The 22799-nt window shown below is 38.7% G+C and overlaps 2 protein-coding genes across 3 annotated transcripts in view; both read left to right on the plus strand.

Moving 5' to 3' along the window:
* ASMTL (acetylserotonin O-methyltransferase like) overlaps positions 1-22173 on the plus strand; it is a 32603-nt gene extending 10430 nt beyond the window's left edge. Inside the window, exons 7-13 of one of the 2 annotated variants that reach the window (XM_085321512.1) lie at positions 3099-3525; positions 6802-6964; positions 8137-8321; positions 9936-10065; positions 11697-11840; positions 12411-12533; positions 18610-22173. In XM_085321512.1, coding sequence (XP_085177638.1) covers positions 3099-3525; positions 6802-6964; positions 8137-8321; positions 9936-10065; positions 11697-11840; positions 12411-12533; positions 18610-18824 — 1387 coding nt within the window. In that variant the 3' untranslated portion in view covers positions 18825-22173. Of the gene's footprint in view, positions 1-3098; positions 3526-6801; positions 6965-8136; positions 8322-9935; positions 10066-11696; positions 11841-12410; positions 12534-13515; positions 14708-18609 lie in introns of those variants that run through there. The other variant, XM_085321513.1, reaches the window with a different exon arrangement.
* A 392-nt stretch (positions 22174-22565) lies between these two features.
* SLC25A6 (solute carrier family 25 member 6) overlaps positions 22566-22799 on the plus strand; it is a 3735-nt gene continuing 3501 nt past the window's right edge. Inside the window, exon 1 of the mRNA XM_085321521.1 lies at positions 22566-22748. Coding sequence (XP_085177647.1) covers positions 22638-22748 — 111 coding nt within the window. The 5' untranslated portion in view covers positions 22566-22637. The remainder of the gene's footprint in view (positions 22749-22799) is intronic.

A 22799-nucleotide genomic window follows, 5' to 3' on the forward strand; every position in this document is an offset into this window, starting at 1 on the left:
AATGAGATTATACCTTAATTTTCATGTGCTTTTTAATCTTCTATGACTTCACAAAAAATTGATACAGTTCCATGTTATTGAYRATTGGATTGACTTGTCATACAGTATYTTATAGGCCAATTTTATCCTTGCTATAAAACAGTCACTGGTGAGAGATGGGAATGAATTCTAAAGCATATTGTCAGTTTAAAATAAAAATAAGTTTAAAAAAGAGAAGAGAAGACCATTCTCAAGGTAGGCTGTAGTGAGACTAAAATCCTCCAGCACTTTGGCTGCAGAATGATGTGCTTTTCCTTTTTTTGGTTTATCTCCACTCTTCTTTCACATGAAGGATTTTTCTGCTGTCTGGCAGGGTCCCTTTCCTCTTCTCTGGCTCTTTGTAGAAAGAGGGCTGAACTGTAGCAGTCCTTAGTATTTCTGGCTTGCATAATGAGTGGACTTAGTTTCTACTAGCCTCTTTTTGGCCTAGCTTTTTATTCTGTAATCTTTCCATGTGAACAGCTTCCTCTGTCTCTGCTCACAGCTTCTAATCTGAAGATCTTAAAATGAATGCAGTTTTTGGTATCTCTGTTGCTCTGAACAGTGGCAATGAAACCAAAACAACTTTATTGCAGTTTGGGAAAGATGAGGGTGGAGGATGTAAGTGAATAAATCTCATAGCTTGTGCAAGTAATTAGTCTCAGAGCACAGATTAGTATGTTGACAACTTGAGATTTTTGGATGTCACAGAGCATAAAATCATAAATCTGAGCCTATACATACAGCCTATACAGACACRGGGTTACAGAAGGAAGGCACCCTCCTTATACAAGAATTAATTCTGAATCTTGTTTTAATTTGTCATGTTGTTGCAGCTGACTCCTCTGYATGAAGTTGTTCCACATTCAGTAGAACTCATTAGCAAGTCTGTTTCTTTTACCTGCTCACTCCAGCTGCTTTGCAAGTTCTGTTTAATTGGCATGTGGAAATAGAACTCACGGGTTTCATGCTGTGTGTATGCTGACTGGGCATCCAGCTGTTGCTTCTCCCAAGAGATATGAGACTCAATTCTGCTTCTGTTTGCCTCTGTGGGGATGGTAATTGTGCTTTACAAAAACCACTATCCTCATACTAAGAGGAACTACAGGTGGGATTTGTCCCACTTCTGTTTGCAGTGAGATGACCAACTTTGGATACCCTGAGGTCTCCTGGTAGTTGATAGAAAGGGACAAGAAGTCTTAGCATGTATCTTCAGATTTATTTTAAATGTTTGCTTCAGTGGAGATTAATTGTCCATGATGTACCTGTTTCTGACTTCTAGCTTAGCCCTGCGTCACTAGCTCAGATGTACTCTGTCTAATGTGGCTGAACGCTGTCCACTTTTCTAGTAACTCTGAACATATGGGCCAAGACATGTATGACAAGTCATATATGGCTTCTTTTGGAAACCAAACTGAAACTCAACCAAGTATCTTTCTTCATCTGAGAAACAATAGTACTTGTCAATGCAATGGTGATTAATATAAGCGTTTATTCAGTGTTCAGATATATTTGTTGTCCAACATGWAGATATATTATTTTGCTGACATGAGTAAAGCAGTTTTAGAGCTGATAAAGAAAATTAGACTTTAACTTTGCATTTTCAAGTTACCTGCATTCTACCTCTTCAACTTCTCCATTCTTTTTGGAGAATGGATAACTTCTGAAATCTTTGGATGTTGCACATGTTCCTATTGAAATTCTCTATCCTTTGTAGGGTACAGTTACTGAAAAACATCTTGGTCACAACAGTGATCTTGAAAGATGCATTTCTATAACATGTAATACAAATTAGTTGTGGTTGTATGTACTGTTTTATTAATATATTTCTAATTTTAAGGCTTCATTTAAAAGTATCTAGTTACAAAAGCTGATGGGATTAGATAGTTGACTGCAGGAGCCAGTTATGAGTGATAACTGATTACTATATGATGTGTATATTAGTACCGGGTTTAAAAATCAATTGAACTGTTATTTGATAACTATATAGCATCACGTTTTTGAACTCAAGGCTGTAGCTGTGGTAGAAGATCCTATTCTGGATTCCATGCCAGAAGACAAAGTTTAACAGAAAAATAGAGGTGGCTGATCTGTGTTTAAAAATCTTTCTAGGCGTGTGATACCGCTTCTGTTGATGGCCAAAACATCTCTTGCCTTCCTGTCAGCATATACCAGAACAGTTTCATCATACTGGAGTGCTGTTTCATATATAATATGAAATTTTATACACACACATATAAAAGGACTTTTGACGATAAGAATATTCATAATTCAGACAGTAAGTCTTCAACATGATGTAAAAAATGTTCCTTCTGTTACAACAACAGACCTATATGGTGCTGATCAAAATGCAGACTGACTGCAACATTAACAGAAAAGCCTCATTTCCTAGTTTGTAGTAATTAAAGTCCCGTTTACTGTGATGTTGATTCTTCAGTTTCTACCTGGGCTGGTATCTGAAGGGTAATCTTGAAATACATTATGGAAAATATGAAGAGCTGTTTCTGAGTAAACCTGAGACTGGGAATCTACTATAYTTCTTATGCAACAACTTGTAGAAGAAAATATTACTATACAGTTTCATACTCTGGGCTTTAAGGTATCTTCTTCAGTCTGAGTTCCTCTGTGGCTAATAAATCACTGAGGATCTTTCATCCTGTTGTGGAATAGGGCTAGGGCCACTGCAGTTGGTTGGCCCAGTGGCAGTGTTGGTCTCGGTGATGCTTGTTATCTTCTCTGTGTAGGCAGGACTTGGAGAATGCTGAGTAACCTATGGCAACAGTCTGACTGCAGTCAGATGGAGCTTCTTTTTAGCAGATTACAGCACTTGGATTACCTGAAACTCATGGACTTTATGCTATGCACCCCCTAATAGAAATATTTAGTCCTGCATTTATATTGCAATTCATGAATTGCAATGTTGAGCCTAATTAGCAGCTTTAATCTGTTTTAACTTGAGCCTGCTAGTYTCTATGACAGATTCTGCAGTACTGGTGGATTACTTTGTGCTACTGTTACTCTTGACTTCTGTCCTAACTGTAGTTAGATACAACTTTTTTTGTATATTTTTCTCTCCCCAGGGACAAAGCTGGTGGATATGGAATCCAGGCCCTCGGTGGAATGTTAGTTGAGTATGTCCATGGAGACTTCTTGAATGTAGTGGGATTTCCTCTGAATCACTTCTGCAAAAAGCTAGTAGAGTTGTACTGTCTGCCTTCTAAACATAGCATACGCCATATAAAACATGACTCTATCCCTTCTGTGGACACTTTTGAGAACCTAAGTGATGGAGAAAGTGAATCTTCAAATTTTGCAGAGTGTAAAGGGGCTAACAAGTTGACTAGTAGCAGGACACATCCTTCAGAACCTGTTTACAATTCAGAAGACAGTTACTGTGTCAAAACTGGTTTTATGGTGCCTTTGGAAAATCAGAACGGAGTGTTGGAAAATGCAGCAAAACTCCCATCTGCAATTATAGAGCTGATAGATGGTTTTAGAGCTTCAAAGGTAAAAACAAACAAAATTCYTGCAAAAATTCTACTTGCTACTGTTCCTACTAATACGATTGTTTCATTGGACTGTAGTATATACTAGCAGATAATAYGAAATATTTGAGCTTGTGTAAGAATGTCTTAGTACACTTAGTTAGTAATAACTAAGTGTAATTTATAGAGAGTCTAGCTGAAACTTCTGGGATGGCAGAKTGTTTTCAATATTGGGTTTCATTTGTTCTGTGAAACTTGAACTACCTGCATGATACTGATCTTTGATCTGAGAAGTAAAAGGACACAATTACTCGCCTCCCCACCCCAAAAGGACTTCCATGTTTTACCTCAAGTGTACTCCTTGAAATTCTGCTGGGGGGTGGGGGTCTGAGAAGCAGCAGCAAAAGGACCCCCTTGTTTCCTCTATATACGTTTTTTCATCTTGTCTAGTAGTTTATGCAAGATCGTGGTTTATTTTTTTTTTCAATAGCTACATCAGTGATTCAGGCTTTGGTACGTGTGCATATTAAGTGTGAGGCTCCAATGTAACAGCACCCTCAGAAATGTATATTGCAAAACTTAGTAAATACTTTTAAGAAATGTGAATTTCTTACTAATTACTTGAGGGTTGGTGAGTGTTTCCACCTGCCACCTCCCCATCACAGGAGCACAATCATGTTAGAGTTAACTTTCTAGATGCTGTCTGCAGGAAAAAGTATTTAATTTATCTGTTTTAAATATTTACAATGCTTGTCGCTTTTTTCCTTGCTTTTAACACTTCATTCTTTGTGTTATAATTTTGTGGAAGATCTTAATCACTTATCTGTTCCTTATTAGTATTCTTTATAACCTGTTTCATATTCAGGGTATTTTTAGCTGATAATACAATAGCTGATRGAGATATACATAAAGTCTACAAACTGAAGGTCACATGCTCTGTCTAACTGCCAAGTATGATCGGAAAGGAGTAAAAATGATGTCAAATTTTCTACTTAAAGCCCTAGTGTAGTTAAGACAATGGCAAAGAAGGTGAAGGAGAAATGGGCATTCTAAGTAGATCAGTAATCAATCAGGTCTTTCATGTTTCAGGAAGAGGTGAAAAAACTAAAATGTCACTAAAATGACAAACCAGGTTCTAAAGATAGACCATTTCTTGGCCAGGGTGGGTGGGAGGACAGAGCCAAAAAACAGTGGGCAGTGGTTTTGCTGAAGCAGCAAAACAAGTTGTACTCAGATATGAAGGAAAAACGTAGTATGTTGGTCACTGTAAGTCAATGGGTGAGCTGCTTGCAGGCATGCGAAGCAGGACTGAAAAGCCTTGAAACTAATGGGTTTGCACATAATGTGCAAAATGGAAGTGTAGCTGTCTTCTGCAGAAATAATACAGATCTTAAGGAAACATTAAGAGGCTTTCTACAGTGTGTTCAGGTATTACAGGAGACTGCTGTGTGTTAGGCTGTAAACTGGAACAATTATCTTAGTGTTTTATGCAAAATGCAGCTAACTGAATTGAGACTTGATATAATCAGATGAAAATGCCAATTAACTGGGCAGCAGCAGCAGGCTATATTAGGAGACTCTTCAAGCAAGGTGTATTGATAAGAGTATATTTTGATGTATTTCAAAAAGCAGGATAATGCAGAGCATTTCCCAAAGTTAAATACAAAACATGGAGAACCACTATCATTTTGTTTATGTATATTGAGCTATATATACATATATATGTATATATAGTTCAATGTAATGTAATGCTGAAGTTACATGCAATGGAAGAGACGGAGGCAACTGTAAATAGAAGCAGAAAACAAGTTTTCTTTTCCCARCAACTTAAAAGTTCTATTGTGAAGTACTGAGCCCCATGTTGAACCAATGAGAATTACTTTTTTCCCTGGCTTGGATCTTCTAAAATTAATTACCACTTAGTGAATTACCAATATCAACTCTCTCCATGTAGAACAAAGATAACTGCACAAATGCATCTAATTTGATAAAAGTTCTCAGTCTCTATCATCTTGATTCCTAACTTTTATTTTGGTCTTTATAAAGCAGACCAGTGGAGGATCAGAATTAAATAACACTTTTTAATTGAACCTAACACAYTTGTGGGTTTTTTATTCCCTTCTTGATTTTTAAACAGAGTTACAGAATGGTAGAAAGTATTTTGGATCTGCCAGTGTCTTGACTGTATCTTCTTGCCTTCCCTCTTTTCCCCCAGGTGGTATTGTTGTAARGATTGGGCAGGTCTTGGAGGTTAAATGGTATAGACCAGGTACATTTGACTYAGTATTGTGAAGGTCTGGGTTCTAATAAGCCTCAACTCTACGATGTTACTAGAATAACAGAAGAAAGCTTAAAGAAAGGATGAAAGCTAGAAACTTGCACGTGTGCAAGTGCACACACCATGCTCCCAATTTAATCTTTTTCTCTGATTTTTATTAAACAATGCAAAACTGTGAGGATAAAGAGTTTAATTTTTAACGTGTTATAGTTGCCACAGCTGTTAAGAAATGGATTCAGTGACTACTCTGTGTTTCCGGGCTTGTGTTCCACATCAGTTCCTTGGTTTTAGATGTTTTAAGTCTTCAGTGTTCTGCTTCAGAATACTAAAGCTACAACATCGGAGAGGTATACAGATTGAGGTATATATCATCACATCATTAATGGTAGTCTCCAACTAATACATTTCTCTACAAGTTCAACTGAGTTTTTTCAGCCTACTCAGCTGCATTGCATGTGTTTATTTGCCACAATCAGGCACTAACTAATCTGTCCCCATTCCTTATGTACCYGTCCTGTTAAGGGACAAAATACAGTACAGTTATGCCCTTAAGTTTTATTTCTGCAAATTAAACAAAAAGCAATCTTTTTATAGTAACTGGAGCTGTTATACTGAATTAATGGGGCTTTCCAGTTCTTTGTTTTCTCATACTCACTTTTTTATGGGCTTTCTTTGGCATTAGTTCAGAAGTGTGCTTAAGCATGTTTGAATTTATAGATATTTGSCATATGTCTAACTATAAGCATGTTCTAAATAGATCTCCCTCATACAAAATCTGTAGATTGTTCTAGTATCTTTCATGCTCCTCTGTCTCCCAGTATCACTTAGCTAAAGATACTGAAACCTTGGAGAGGAAAGGATAACTCTCATAGCAGTTACTTTATTGTTACACTCTTACACAACTACTYTCTTTAGGAATAATAATACTTCTAAGATGTCCAGGACAAAAGGTAGAGTTTGTTTCTTGATCACTTTTTTTTTTTTTAATGTAACTGATCAACGAGTATTTCCTACACACAGGCTCTGTTTGTAGCTTCTAAGCTGAAGGTGTTTGATCATCTGAAAGATAAAGGTTCACTGAATGCTGTGGATGTTGCAAATGAGGTTGGAGCTTCCCTGTGTGGAACAGAAAGACTCCTTGATGCATGTGCTGCTCTTGGATTGCTGGAGAAAACACCTCAGGGTGACTCTTTCTTTCCTGTTTTAAAAATAAGAGGGAGAGTGAGGGAGGATGAAGGATCAAGCTAGTGAAGCTATGCTTTTTCACCTTCATAGTCTCATGAGTCGGGGCAGAAGGGTTCCCCTAAACTACATATAGCACTAGGGAAATATAGCACTTGAAGATCACTGCTGCATCCCAGAGACCAACCTGATGTTGTGGGTAACTTGGATTTGGGGTGGGGGGGGAGGGAGGAGAATATTCCACCATTGAAATGTTGTTAGCTGGAAATGTTTTATTTGGGGGCAGCCACTTCTAAATGAACACCTCAAGCCTCCTTTCTTGGAATTCTGGGATCACTGACATCCAGGTACTGTACCCCGCTTCCTTGCTGGACGCAATACTGACCACTGCCAAATTCTGTCTGCATGGACAGTCACATGGGACAGTGTAATCAGCCCAAATGTATAGTATAAGATAAGGGCCAAATTCTCTTTTCTGCTGTAGCAGTATAGGATCACAAACTTTTGCAGAGCTTCAAGGTATTACTGAGAGGAGAGCTCTAGGATAYGTCCATTTTCATGGACAACAATTTAAATGTTAGTGCCCTTAACTAGCACCATAGTTGAAGGTACATGTAGGTGAGGGAGTCAGTAATGGGATTAACTTTTTCAGTCTGACTACATACTTAGTTTCCATATGTATTGCTTGAGTGGTAAGCCTTGAAGCCTRGTCCTGTGCCAAGAAGAGGAAATAAGTCTTTCAACTTCTTTAGAGGACATGACCAAGAGAAAGCCCTAAAGGCAAAACATGTTAGAGAAAGCTTGAATTTAAGGGAAGGAGGAGTCATAATCTGAGAAATGTAGCCAAGAATGAGGAACTTTGAATAGTTTTCCCTCAATATTAGGTGTATAATTGAGATGCTAGCAAGAAAAATCTGTGCCTATCTGTCTTTTGATACTTAATATTTTTCTAAAAATTAAGTCCTTAGTGGATTCTGCTCTTCCAAGAATGAGACTTTACAACTATTTCATAAGAATGGTTATACAAGAAGATACTATGATCCCAGGATTGCTACTTAATAGCTGCAGATGAAAATATGCCTGCAGATACTAGCTGCAGATGAAAATATGCCTGCAGATACTAACTGACAATTACAAGCACTGAACTAATTAAAATTGTTTTCTTCCCATTAGGTTACAGTAATACAGATTCAGCAAATACCTATCTGACATCAGATGGTAAATACTCACTTCATGGCTACATTATCCACTCTAATGACCACCTTTGGCCTCTTTTTACATACCTGGAATCTGCTGTCAAAGAGGGAACCAGGCAGAACCATCTAGCCTTTGGAAAGAAAACAGAGGACTTATTTAAGGTAGTCTAAACTCTTATTTGTATCAAAAGTAGTTGTAAATGACTCGGGGAAAAAAACTGATCTAGGCCAAAATTAAGACTGAGCTGTCTAAGGAAGTAGGTGAATCTTGGGATACTAGAAACAGAGTGAATGTAGCTTAAGTCCCACACTTCTGTTCCCTTCAACTTTAATTGTGCAGGCTTTAGGCTTGAACATGCCTATGCAGTCAGTATATTAGGAAGTTGAAGAGTGCTGAAGAAAATTGTCTGGCTAAAGTTTTGCCTGTTCAACTAACATGCTCCCAGAACAACCTCTGGGCACACTTAGCTTACTGATGTGTAACCTTTATGTAACACCAAGTAGTACTTCTGACACATACATTCCTTCTAGCACTGAAAGCTGATACAGTACTGATGTGAGCAAAGATCCAGTGCAGCATGTGCTGACTGCATGTTCAAAGCTCTATTTAAAGTCATTTTGTACAAATGCAGTAGAAAAGGGACCCAGTCTATTTTATTTAGGCTGCAGTCTTCTGTGTACTTCAAGATGGCATATACTCTTGTTAAGAAATGCAATCCTTCCCTCCCATCCCTGTAGCATTCCTTCCCTTATGCTAGCACAGGTGAATGTGCTAGGACTGGGGGATCACTTAGAGCTATAATCTAGCTTTAGAGTCAGTTCTCCAACCTGCTTCACTAGGTGACTACATAAATGCTTGTGCCAGTTTAAGGATAGTAGACTGAGCAGGGCTTTGTCTTTGACAGCACTGCTGCTTTAAAGTTTAGTTCAGACTARATCCTGAGGCTTTAATTTGTACTTAACTCCTAGATGTTGATTAAGCCATTCTCTCCTCCGACCCTCTATGCCTCCCCCCCCCCCCCAAAAAAAAAAAAAAAAAAAAAACATTGTTTATGTACAATTGATGGCAGGAAGTAAAGGCTTCTGAAGACCTCCAGAAGAAGGTGCTGTTAGCCTAATATTAATGCCTAGACTTTTGGTGGACAAAACTTTGAGGAATGCTTCCAAGGCTAGGACTTAAAGGAAGCTTAGGTATCTTGCTTCAGTAAGATGGCAGTAAGCACTTGAATTCATATGCAAGTTAGGTGCTTTAAGGTAGGTGAACTGGATCTTGTCCTGTGTTGCTTATCAAGATTATCGCCTTTAGTTTACTTGAGTGATGCTATCAGCAGGAGTTACAACCAGTTTAGGCCTGGACTCCATGTGAGTGCAGGATAGTGTGTCCAAGCAGAAAATACACGCTACCCCTGTGTACTAATGGCAATACCTGGAGATCCTTCCACTGCATGGTTAGTAAAACCTCCAAGACTGCATTGAAAATACCCAAATGTATGCTCTTTGAGATCCTACAAAAGATGTCGCTGACTGGGATTTTGGAGAAAATGTAGAATTCTGCTTCTCACTACAATGAAACCACTTGTAATCACCAGGAAAGGACTTGGATGAGCAGCTCATCAGTGTCATTTTGAACTAATCCTTCAATTTTAGCCTTTTTTTTTTTAATGGTGTGGAATAACCCCTATTGTCTTGGTTAGTTTTAGTTTTGCTTAGTCTTAGTAATGGAAAGAAGTTTGACTATTGTGGATGCTTTTAATTTTGGTTTTATTTAATTTTTAGGACTACTATCACAGCCAGGAGGTGAAGAAGCGTTTTATGGCTGCCATGCACAGCATTGCCCACCTGACAGCAAGAGATGTGGCTACAGCATTTGATCTTTCACAATTTAAATCTGCCTGTGATTTAGGAGGTACTGCCTGTATTTGAACTTTTGCATACAAATTATAGGGAAAAGCTGATTTTTTTTTTTTTTGGTTCTCTATTTTATTAGTTCATGAAAACTGCAGTAAAACTGTMTAGTGTTATTTGCCTAGTATTGTGTTATTGTGGTATTCAATAGTAGGAATAAGAGTTAGCTGAAAGCAGAGTTACTTACATAGTATTAACCTTAAAATCAAATGAATTACTCAAATTTTGTTTGTGGTGACAACCAATTATGTACTGACATGGCTCAGATAACAGAAAAAGTTTATAGTTCAGCTGATAGAATATTGCAATAGGAGCTCCATTTTCAACTGTACTGTTGCTGCCCTTTGGCATTTGCTTAGGATTTTCAGAAATAACAAAAGGATATTTGGATCCTTCCATATTGGGATGTCAAACTTGCAACACTGCGTTGATCTGAAAAAAATTTTGGAATCCTTTAGAATGGATTTAAATTTTTTTGTTTGTCTTTGGTCACCTTTGAATATTAATAATACAAAAATGTTGAAGACCAGTGATATACCTGAAGAGACTCTGCTCGTTAGTGTCCTTTTTCGCTGTATGCTTGGAGTTACATAGAGAGGGTGATGTTACATAGGGAAAAGATCCAGTGAAGGAAGAACACTTTACTCCATATCTGGACATACGGCATGTCAGAATTTAGCACAATATTGGTGCAGCCTTTGCCACTTGTCTAGAGATTAAGACCTCACCATYCTGTCATTCACTTTGCTGAAGAGTGGTTGTCAGTCTTTAGAAATCAGCGCTTTCTAAATGATCCATAAYTCTTCTAGTGCTCTTCATCTGCATATTACAAATCTTCTTTTTTCTGTCAGAGTCAGTACTCTGTGACCAAGTTCTTTTAGATATTTCACGCATTACTGATTTCTAATGTTCTCACTGTCACAACATTGAGGTTCCTCAATCGCTGGGAAGGAATATGCGGGTTGAAGCCAACTCAAGCCCATTGCTCTCCTCAGAATTCCTTGGTTAGTTCAGGTTTTATACCCTGTATTGAGTTGRGTCACAGATATATTTCCCTCTCTTGCTGATTTGGCTAACTCAGGGGTACATTCACATTACTTTGATAAACTTGGGAAGAAATATTTACACCTGCTCCAGTTAATGGTTCTGGCTGCTTATCTGCAACAAAAGTCACCCTTCAGCCCCTTTGTGTTGAGATGAAGTCAGTTCTCTGTGCAACAGCTGTGATTAACAGGTTGCATCCTACATGATTCCTGAGCTTCATGGGCGCCTTGCTGTTTCCTCTGAGCCTTCTTCCATTGTAGGGGTTATCGATTGGTCACAGGTTTCACTAATGTTCTTTCACAAAGAAAAACTGAGCTACTGGGAAGTTCAATGGCTTACAGTTCAATGATCGTGTTAACAGGCCTATGACAGAGTAGGGAGTAATGTCTGTGTTCCCCAAACTYTGAGTCTTAACCACCAGGAAATGCTATTGCCAGTGTTCCTTGTGGAGCTTACTGGTTACTTCTAATTCTAACTTCATGCCTCTATCCTAGAGTTAGTTACAGTCTTGTTTTTTTWAAAAATATGTGCAAATGCCATGAGAAAAAGAAGAAAGATCAAATCAAGTCTTTTTTAAACTTCCAACAGGTTGCACTGGAGCTCTGGCTCATGAATTAGTACAAATATACCCAAATCTGAAGGTCACTGTATTTGACCTTCCAGAAGTCATTGAAAACAATTCGTATTTTCAGCCTTCAGGACAATGCACAGCTTCAGTGACATTTGTATCAGGTAAATGTAAAACATGACTTTTGTCTGCTTATTTCTGTTATCCTGGAGCACAGAGCAGATTAATCTGCTGGAGGAAGCAATGTGCTGTYCTGGTATGTCTTTCACAAAAGACAGCATGGGCTAAATAGAGTTATTGTGTACGTCTCCATAAACCTGCAGGGTGAAAAAACAACTGGTTATGGTTGRATAATGTGGCTAAATAAGGCAGTATGACTTAGTCATATTTGTGGGTACCAGTGGAAGTGTGGGATTGCTGCATGTTGTCTTGGACATTTTTCTTACTTACGCAACATTAAGTTATTTTGTAGCCACTACATTAATTTCTCCATTCATGCTTTAGGCTTTCTGTGTCCTTGCGTGTTACAGAATTCTTAACTGTGATCTACTCTTCTCTTTAACTATACTTTCTTTTACTACAAATCAGTGCAGACCTGTACCTGTTCTTTCACATTTTTTACTATATCTCAACTGAAATTCCTTCCAGTTCTTCCACAGAGGAGTGTGTGGCTCTTCTTTTTAAAAAAAAAAAAAAAAAAAAAAAAAAGGTACTAATTCTGTGCATTCTAACAGGTGATTTCTTCAAGGATAATCTTCCAGAAGTAGATCTTTACATTCTTTCACGTGTCCTTCATGATTGGCCTGATGAAAAAATTCATATGTTAATAAGCAAAATATCAGCTGTTTGCAAACCAGGTAAGGGTTTTTCATCTTGTAAGTCTACTAGGCTATGGTTAATCATGATAATAAGTTTATACTAAAAATGAATGCATGAGTCTTGCTAATGGCCTTTGCTCGAGTACCTATGCTTACATTATAATACCTGTTAAGTAAAAAGAAAACAAAAAGCTTCTACTATTAAAACTATATATGAAAAAAAACTCTCACTTATATTTGCAGACTGTGCATGTAACTATTTAATCTGTTTCACCTCTTATGCCCTTAGCAACATAGATACTAAATCCTCCGCCTTCAACACCTAAGCATTTGCTTATTTCTGTACATATGAGTAGTCTGACTGGATAAAGGCCATTGAAGTTAATCAAGAGAAGGCAGTTTATTTCATTATTTCAGTAATGAAACATGGGATGTTGAAATTCAGCACTACATGATGCACAGATTTCTTTAACTATGTAGCATCTTAGGCTTTCTCTTACATTTGAACAGTACAAAACATCAAAGGAAAAGACAGACTGCAGGATGAAGAGGAGAAACACCTGATTATGCTTTGCTAATTCCTTAATTCAACAGGAAACTAGCTATTTCATAGGAGAACATCCAGTATTAGATCTAGGCCATCAAGCATAACTCTTAAATTACAAAACAATTGTGGTGACTGTCTTCACCTTGTTATGTGAAGACTGGGCTATGACAGATTTCAGGAGCTGTTTGGTTCAAATGGGAACAAGACTGAGTTTCAGAGCATAATCAGGAAGTGATGTGAACCTGACTGAAGATCTCAGTAGAGATAGTGCTCTAAGCTCCTCCTTTCTTTTGGCACGCAGTGGTTGCTTCGAACAGAAGATTATTGAAAGGAAATTTCCATCACTGRTTTCCACTAAAGTTCATTTAAAAATCAGTCTGCCCCTCTCTATCAAAAAATCTGAACAAAAAAACACTACACACTTGTAGTTAGAAATATTTTACTGAACTGCTTTTGGTTGTTTTGGAAATGCAGGAAGTGCCTTGCTAGTGGCAGAAATTGTGCTTGATGAGCAGAAGACACATCCTCCTAGAGCTGTACTGCAGTCCCTCAGTATGACTGAAGGCAAGCAGAGAAGTGGCTCAGAATATAAACAACTACTGGAGAAATATGGATTCGTGAATGTACAAATTAAGATCACAGGAAACTTATTAGATACTATTTTGTGCTTCAGGAAGAGTTAGTATGCTCAGCAGCAACCTGGGACACTGAGGCTTTTATGACACTTGTACAATAAACTTATCAACCAGCATGTAKTGTCAGTTGCTTAGGATCATTTTTGACTTTTATGTGTCATAGCAACATAGATATTACAAGTTTTTGAATAAAGGYTTGGCTGCAGCTTGTGTAGGAATGAGTTCTACCCATTAAAAAGTGTGTGGGGCAGCCTGAAACTTCTGTGTGTTAAATGCCTTCATATTTAGTTCTTTTGGCTAGTTTTTGCAGGCTATATAAAGCTTACAGTTGACACAGCTGTATAGCATGGTAAGTTCAAACTACTAGTCTGCATGAGCTATATTCATACTTTAATTCTTTTAGATTCTAAAAAATTAGAGAATTCTCCCTATGCAGCATATTAAGTAGCTATTGCTTGTTTTATCAGAAATTAAAAGAATGAGCAGTGTACCATCTGTATCAGATTGGGGTGGTTAGCCCTCTTTCTGTGGGACTACTCAAATGCTCAAGTATACCTTTTTCTAGGCATGCTTTTCTAACTCTAGCTTTGTGCTACTTTTACTGTTACTTGAGGAAACACTAAAGCTCCTAGACCAACTATAATGTCACAAACCTCAGTAGCCTTTGACCTCAAAACAGTGCACTTACAATAGGCTCTAGCTCAGAGCCYGTCTTCTGTTTTTTTAGTTTAAGCTTTTTGGGGGTGTAGTTAAACATCCATATATGCTTTCTGTCCCATTATTTGAGAATTAYAAAAATTTCTGCACAGATCTTAAAGTTGCATATAGAAAATAGCAGGTTCTTAATATTCCAGTTCTTAATTGGAGAGGTAAACCCATACTGTATACTCCATTTCTTCAACTAATTTGTCATTGATGTTACTATTCCTATTTTTTTMTTTTCCTGATACTACATTGATGTTTTTTTTTCTATTTAAAGTGTATTTTGTAGTAGAATTCTTCCTGGAGATTAAAGTTACACTTTAAAACTAGTTTTAATCTTAGCAGTTGGTTTTTGTCTGCCACATTTCTGCAGGAGTAACCCCAATGAGCCAGTGTAAAAGAAGCAGTGCCTGTACTGAATTGCTAATCTCAGCAGTTAAGGGTGTTGATGAGCAAGGTCAAGAGTTACTCACATCTGCCTGTCAGACTTTGTGTTAGAGCAAAATAACTTTTATGATCAAACAACCTTTGAGCACTGAATAAGGCAAGAGTACYGTAATGAGAAACATGCTACAGACTTTTCAGCTGCACAAAATCAAGGAAACATCTGAGAAGCCTCATATAGGCAAAATTGCATTCATAAAATTCTGTTAGGGATTTAAATTCTTATACCTCTAATGTTTGTACAGATTAGTCACTTTCTAAGGAAAATATCCAGCTATTGCATAAACCTGAAATAAGTATAATGCATATCAATGCAAAAGAAAGAAGTTAACTTGTATTCTGAGATGCTCACTCAAGCCATTAGATGTCTCATTTCATAAAGCTACTCAAAGTTCATCATGCTGTTCTTTAGRTAGCTGGAAGTTGTTTGAGTCAGAACACTGTAGTTTTAAACCTGGTGTACCTGGGACTGTTGCAGACTTACACCTGTGTCTTAAGTACTCACTGATTGTAAAATTTGAATAGAACATGCCTGGCTATCATACAAACTCAATATATTGTGAGGCATAACATTTTATACTTACTGAACTTCAGTCCCTTGGGCATGGTAGCTGCAGTACAGCTTTGCTAGGCATTACACAAGGGAAACTTTCTCAAGGTGTGAATATGAATTTTATTGAAATAAAATGCTATTTATATTAGAGAAGTCAGTTAACAGAATGATGCTAACTTGGACTGCCTTACAAAGGAGGCTAATATTTGTAGGCAGTTCTGCTTTGCTGAACAGCAAGCRACTTCTGCCTTCTGAGATATCCCCAAACATTGTTACAGGTTTATTAGTTGCTGACAGGAAAACAGAGTAGGGTCTTGTAGAGAGAGGAAAGATATAAGCAGTGTTTTTACTTCCCACTTGGCCTGTATCTTCCACACCCTTGAYGGCAATGGGTTGAAGTCATGCCATTATAGGGTGTGGAGAGATTCAGGGCTGGCTGTCCTGAAAGCATTTAGAAGGAAGCTGTGTCACCTTGATAAACTTGAGTAAGTCTGGCAGAAGCCATCAAGACAGCCTTGGGGCTGGAGTATGTAGCTTATGAGGAGAGGCTTGAGGGAACTGGGTTTCTTCACTCTAGAGAAGACTTCAGAGGGCCCTTTCAATACCTAAGACAGATTTACCAGAAAGACAGAGTGAGGCTCTTCACTGAGATGCACAGTAGTAGAATGAGAGACAGTGGCATAAACTGAAACAAGGACTAGATATTAAGGAAATCATTCTAAGGATAATCGACCACTAGATCAGGTTGCTCAAAGAGGTGGTGGAATCTCTGTCCTTGAATGTTGTAAGCCCCAAGAATGAAGCCTTGAGCAACCTGATCTGACCTCAGAGCTGACCTTGCTTGAGTAGGAGGTTGGACTAGAGATTTCCCAAGGTCCCTTCCAATCTAAATTATTTTATAATTAATTTAAATATCCCAGTTGCCTGAGAAATGATAAATTGATCATCTATCATTAATGTTCAAACTTAGTTCTCCAAGTCCTTTTGAGAAGTTGGTATTTTTTCAAAGGGGTGGATTTAATGGTACTCTTGTGCTGAAAAGACTCCTTGGGCAGTAGGCATAGCAGAGGAAAACTTGGGACTGTTCAGAAATCAAGACATGAAAAACCTTAAATGAGGGAGTATGTCTTAAAATCCTAATCAACTTCTGCCAATAAGGCCATAGATTTTCTRTTTGTTCTTGGGAAGCGATATTCAGGTATGCTTCTCTGAAGAAGCTCTCTTTTAACCTATGCTCTGCCCTTACAAACACTTTAGAGGAAATCTGATGCAGCTGGAATCTGATGCAGGAAATCAATCAATTTTTGAGCAGGAGTGAAATAATGAAGAGGAGATGGATAATTATGGGAGCTAAAAGAATGATAGGTAAAGTGATAGAAACAAGAACTCTGGCACTTGTTCACTGAATGTTGAGGTGAGTAAGAATCCTCAAGGATGGAGCAAGCAGCCTGTAGGAGAAAAGAGACAAAACTTAGCAGGGGGATGCCTTACCTCAGTCATTTGTTTTATGTCTGTTTTCTACCTCCCCTGAACCACTCAGCACAGAAGCTTAGGAAGAGCTATTTAATGACTAAACCCTTTTTGTGAGCTGTCAGTTCAGTTTTGGATCTGTTAGCTGACTACTGGATAACAGAGGTATTCTATGTGTGTTTAAAAAAATGGTTTTGGACCACTTTACATGGTTTTCAGTACCTTTTGGCTGGAAATTAATGTTCTTGCTAAACCCTGATAATTTGGATTAAATGACTTTTTAATTCAGAAAAATTGTCATGAGCATTAACTTTTGACCGTGGCCAAAATTTCTTCACTGGAAGGGTTGAAAGTTAGTTCTTCTTCAGTACGTCTTATGAAGAAATTTCAGTTATATTAGAAAATATTAACTAGAGATTTTCTTCCCTGTGCTGACTTATCTTACTATGTCTAACTTTTGAAGCTGTTCTTCTTGGGTTGGCTGTGCCTATTTGGTGTATTTTTTTTTTTTTAGATTATCCTGTTGTTATCTAGATGTCCCAAATAACTTCCTATGGCAAATTAGAATAGCCATTCTAATTGTATCTTCCTTTCAGACTGTTCAAAATTCAGACACTCTCTTCCAGACCTGTAATATAAAGCTGCCTCAATGACTTAGAAATGATAGTCCTGCTTTGGTCTACCTAGTGATGTTTCCTATGTAATCAGTTCAATTCATTAAAGGCAAAGCAGCATCACAGTGGAATGGAGAGGGAGTAGAAACTGTACTGAGCAAAACCAAATTGGATTTATCATCCTAATTTTAGAAACACTAGGTATTCCAGTCCTCTAGTTACCTTGAGCTCCTTCTATCAGTAGAAAAATAGTCATGATCAGAGGATGATTCATCTCACTTACCTGATTATTTTAAGATGACTGAATTGCCCTCTGGGAATGCTGGTTTCTTTTCAGGGACTACAGATGGTGCTTAAAAATGGGGCTAGCTGAAAGACAGCTATCTAATTTTTAGATGCCTGAATTCGGGCAGGAGAATGCCACTGGAGAGAGATTATGTTCAGGTTCACCTCAGACATACTTGGCCTAAAAACTAAAACTAAAACTAAAAACTAAAACTAAAACAAANAAAAAAAGTACTTGTGCACTGGTTCATTATGGGTTAAGTGGTTTGTACTTATCTGTAGTAACATAGTTGATGATATGGGGATGGAGGAGGGAATTTTCTAATAATAAGCTATCAGAAGGACTCTTATGACTCCCAATCATAACATTGAGATCATGGCATTTTCTTTTATTCTCAAATCTCAATTTCTTCTTTGAAAGACTGGAGTCCTCACAGAAATAATGTGAAATATTGGCTTCTTCTCTGTTTTTGTAATGCTTGCCATCAGAGATCTCTCCACTACTTTGTGGCAAAACTACAATATAAATGTGAAGCAATATTGTATTCCAAATAAATAGCAGTATTATTCCTACCTTGTTCTTTTCATAACTCTCATGCAAAGTCCAAAGAAGTAGTTTCTTCTTTTTCTGCATACACAGCCATAAATTAACTTGTGAGAGTTTGATCCCTTGATATCGTGACAGGAAACTTCATGATTTTTTTTTTTTCTAAGAATAGTACTTAGTCATTTAATAACAGAGGGCAAATCAGTAATTGAGAAATAAAATCACCTGTCTCTCCTAACTTGCACTCTTCTATATGGTAACTGACATTCTTGTCTGACAATGGATTAGTACTGTTGCATATGTTTGTTTTTAAATTAGGCTGTGGGATTTTGCTGGCTGAAATGGTGTTGGATGATGAGAAGAAAAAGAGACGCACAGCTTTGCTGCAGTCTTTGAACATGCTTGTGCAGACAGAGGGAAAGGAGAGAAGTGGTTCTGAATATCGATGCTTACTAGAACAACATGGATTCACTGATGTCAAAATCAGATTGACAGGAAATTTGTTAGATGCAATTCTCTGTATTAAGAAGTAGAAAAAGATGTAGTAGTAAAATCCGAATGTCTCAGTAGTCAGGCCTGATATTTTTCAATTAGGCAGATTTATTTTCAGTTTCCTATCAGTATCATAGACAATAAATGCTTTGTCAGCTTTCTGAAGTTACTTTTAAAAAGAGAAAGAGATTGACTGCATTTATTTTGAGTGTTGAGTAAAACAATGCCAGAAGATTATGGAATTGTTTGGTGGCAGYGATGTTATGACTGCACAGCATTCATAGTACCCTCAGGAACAAGCCTCAAATCATGAATGATGACAGCTGCTTTACAGTAATATTGGCATTGCTGAGAAATCAGTTTCTTCATATTTGGTGCAATTAAGATGGTCTCATTTTTAGACTACTGTATGTCTTTCCCTGTTTCAGGAGATTAATGTAGGTAAAATTTTTCTACTATTTCTCTCTCCATCATCATCCCTTTTAATATCATTTTTATTTTACACTCTGCTGTAAATAAAGGAGCATTGCCTTACTGCACTCCACAACTTGCTGGTACCTTTGCATTCTACCACCTTCTATCATTTTTCTTTAACACTTTATATACTTTTTTGTTCCTTCTTTGCATCTTTCTTCTTTCTCAACATACTTTCTGCTTGTTCACTTTTCACAGGCCACAGCTTGATCAGAGGGAAATGTTTCAAACACCTTTTACAGTGGTTCGCCATTATTTCTTGTCACCTTTCTTTCCTCATTGTCTTAACAGCTGTGTTTGTGCTCCTTACATATTAAGAAAACATGCAGATGTAGCCAGATTCCAAATGACTATGTTTACTACCTATATGCAGGCAAGGTTAGCCTGAGATGCTAGAAGTGTAACTGCCTCTGCCTAGCATATGCTCTTTGTTTTCCCCTTTTGCTCATGTATAGCTGATTCCCAGAATTCCTTCTCACGTCCTTTCTTCATGATCAGTGCTCCACTCCAGCTCCAGATTGTGTCTTCTCCTTTGTAACTTAGTCAAGATGATTGTGTGGCTACTGTCTTCAGTCACAGGGCTCCAGTTTCTTCCACTAACATACTCCCAACTGTTCGTGAGTCTCAGCAAATTGAAGGTTGTGGAAAAAAGCAGCTACTAAGAGACATACTGTTCTTTTCATGATTGTACCCACAAACCTGGGTGGGAAGGCCCACCCTAAGTAACCCAGAAACGGAATACACCAAGTGCTAAATAATAGACAAATGCCTCATCAGCTTGTGTGTGAAAATCAATGATAAAACTCACAGTGTAATGGCATTTATTGCCACTCGTAATCATCTCTCCCTCTTTCAAGACTTGATCATGAGGCAAAAATAACCTTCTGCCTGTGAGATCAAATTGTAAGTCTTGCTATAAGCATTTCAAAACAAAATGCTTTTGAGTACTGAAGGGTGAGAGATCTAAGTTTCTCCCATCCTTAGGAGTTGCCTTTGCACAGATTGGAAATTACACACACACAAAAAAAGCTAAACTGCAGTGTCCTATTTAATACTTTCTCAAAAGACAAATTATCTTCTGATATGGTATGTGATCAATTAGTATCACTGTATCTGCCTGCATAAATGCTGCAGCCTAAGTATTCTGCATGCTGCACAATATCCTGCAGGCAACTTCATCATTCTTGTAACACTGACATCTGATGGATAATATATCATGATTCTGTAAAACCTGCAAGGTAATATTGTATTCTTACTCTGTAACAGACTGCAATTCTTAGCTGCAAAAACACTTTTCTTGGACTGTCAATAGGTGCTTTTCATGTCTACCTATTACCAATCTAACCATTCCTTTTTCTTAAGATTCAGTATAGCCACTTTTTTGAAAAAGAAAGTTTTCACAGCCAGTAAGATCACTTCAGAGACAATTTCCAAAAATTCAAGTGGGGAAAAACAAAAAAAACAGTGTAGGATTCTCCATCATGGCTGCTATAGTTTACTACTGCTGAGAATGTCGAGTGCATTTTTTTGTCTTCCTTTGTTTCCACTCGCGTGTTTCTGTTAATAATACAAAGCAGACTTCTTGCTTTGAGTGATTTCCCTTGGCCTCTTTACTTCTGGGAACCATGGATTATAAGATAAATGTAAAATTAATTAGGATAGCTAGAATCATCTGAGACACTTGTGACAAGAGCTGGAAGCTTTGGTCTGGTCCTGTCAATTGCTACTTCATCACTCAAATAAAAACACAAAGGGAATAGTCTCTGTAGGAATACCACAGTTAAAGTTGCATGTGCATCCCTGAGGATATGCATCACAGCCTTTCATTATGTATTTCCAAACTACGGTCCTGTAACTCTGCATGTATCTAGCACTGTGTGGGCAGAGGACTCGGTTCACTACATCCATTCAAGGGTTTAGAACATAAAATAGTGTACAACTGACTATCTTTTCATGTATAATAAACAGTATAGTGTTGTATTAATACATAATATGAGAGTCTGTGAAGTAGAACTGTACCTAGCACATCCTATTCTCACTATGCAGTATTTGAGAGATGCTCTCATTTTGAAATCAGTAAAGCACAAGTGCATGTAAACAATGGTTTTAGATACCTCAGCTACTGCAGTTTTGTGGTCTATCTTTAGTCATACTGACTTATTTAAAAAAAAATTTGTTTTGCGCTATTTCTTTTTGTATGAAAGATCCACTAAAAGAGTAAAAGTGAAAGCAATTATGAAAGAAGAGTACTAACAAAGTGCTATTAAAAATGTGTGCAATGACCTCCATCTATAAAATAATTTCAAGACTTAAATTTAAAAAGAACAGGTAGAATTTCAGACAGAACTTCAGCCATTAGATGTAAAACTTCACTTTCACTATGCAGTAAAATTAACAAATTGCTGATGGGAGACCAGGCTTGTTTTTTATAGGGGCAAGGGATCTGCCATGAAGGCTTCCCCTCACAACCCACATAAGAGCTTTTTACACTAAGTTTAAGCACTTAAAAAAGAATTTGGGACCATATTTTTACATCGTTATTGCAGGTTACCTAGATTCAACCTTCTTTGGTGTTATTACTTTAAGCTGGATTGGTTCAGTAATGTACAGAAAAGCCCTGAGGTCAGGTGGGAACAGAGGTGAGAGACAAGGAGATCCCTTGTAGAGTAACACCTCTTTCCTAAGCTGGCGCTCAATATTCACAGCAGAACTAGCCTTCTGGTTTGCTTGCTTATTCTCTGACTTGACCACCTATGCTGASAAATACATGCTATTGAATACGGCATTCTGCTGTCTGGCACTGATCTACCTGCAGCTGTGTGAGGTATACAGTTTCTGAGAAATCTGTCCGTTAAGTTGTATAGGTTAAGGGCAATGAGAAAGAAAGGGGGGGGGGGAGAAAAAAAAAAAGGCAGACCATACGACCGAAAAGTGACTGACGTGGAAAAGCGCCCCTGGCTGGATGGTCGCTCTGCGCCGCAGTCTTTCCAAAGAGCGCGCTGCGCGGCACCTGCGGGAGGCGAGTCGGGGCCAGGGCGGTCCCAGCGCCGTGCCGTGCCGCGCCGCGCCGCCGGCGGGAGGCGGCCGTTGGAGGAAGGCGGCGGCGCGCAGCTCGCAGCGCCCCTCGGCGAGCGGGAGCAGGGGCCGCCGTGCCCGGGGGGAGGGGGGAGGCGCGCGCGCCACCCGCCGTAACGGCCGCCCGCGGGCGGCGCGGCCCCGCCCACCGCCGCCGGCGGAGCCCCGCCCCCGGGCGGCGCGGCCAATGGGGCGGCGGCGGGCGGGGCCGGCAGCGCCCGGCATTTAGCTCATGCGCGGCGCCAGTCCCGCCCTTTCGGCCTGAGCGGCAGCGGCTTCGGATCCGGCTCCGGCTCGGCGAAAACATGGCGGACCAGGCCATCTCCTTCCTCAAGGACTTTCTGGCGGGCGGCGTCGCGGCCGCCATCAGCAAGACGGCAGTGGCGCCCATCGAGCGCGTCAAGCTGTTGCTCCAGGTCAGCGGCGCGACGGAGCCCGGCGGCCGCGGCGCCGCCCGTGACCTTCCC

The sequence above is a fragment of the Rhea americana genome, unplaced genomic scaffold (assembly GCF_003343005.1).
Source record: "Rhea americana isolate MKP2758 unplaced genomic scaffold, rheAme1 scaffold_7, whole genome shotgun sequence".
Lineage (NCBI taxonomy): Eukaryota > Metazoa > Chordata > Aves > Rheiformes > Rheidae > Rhea > Rhea americana.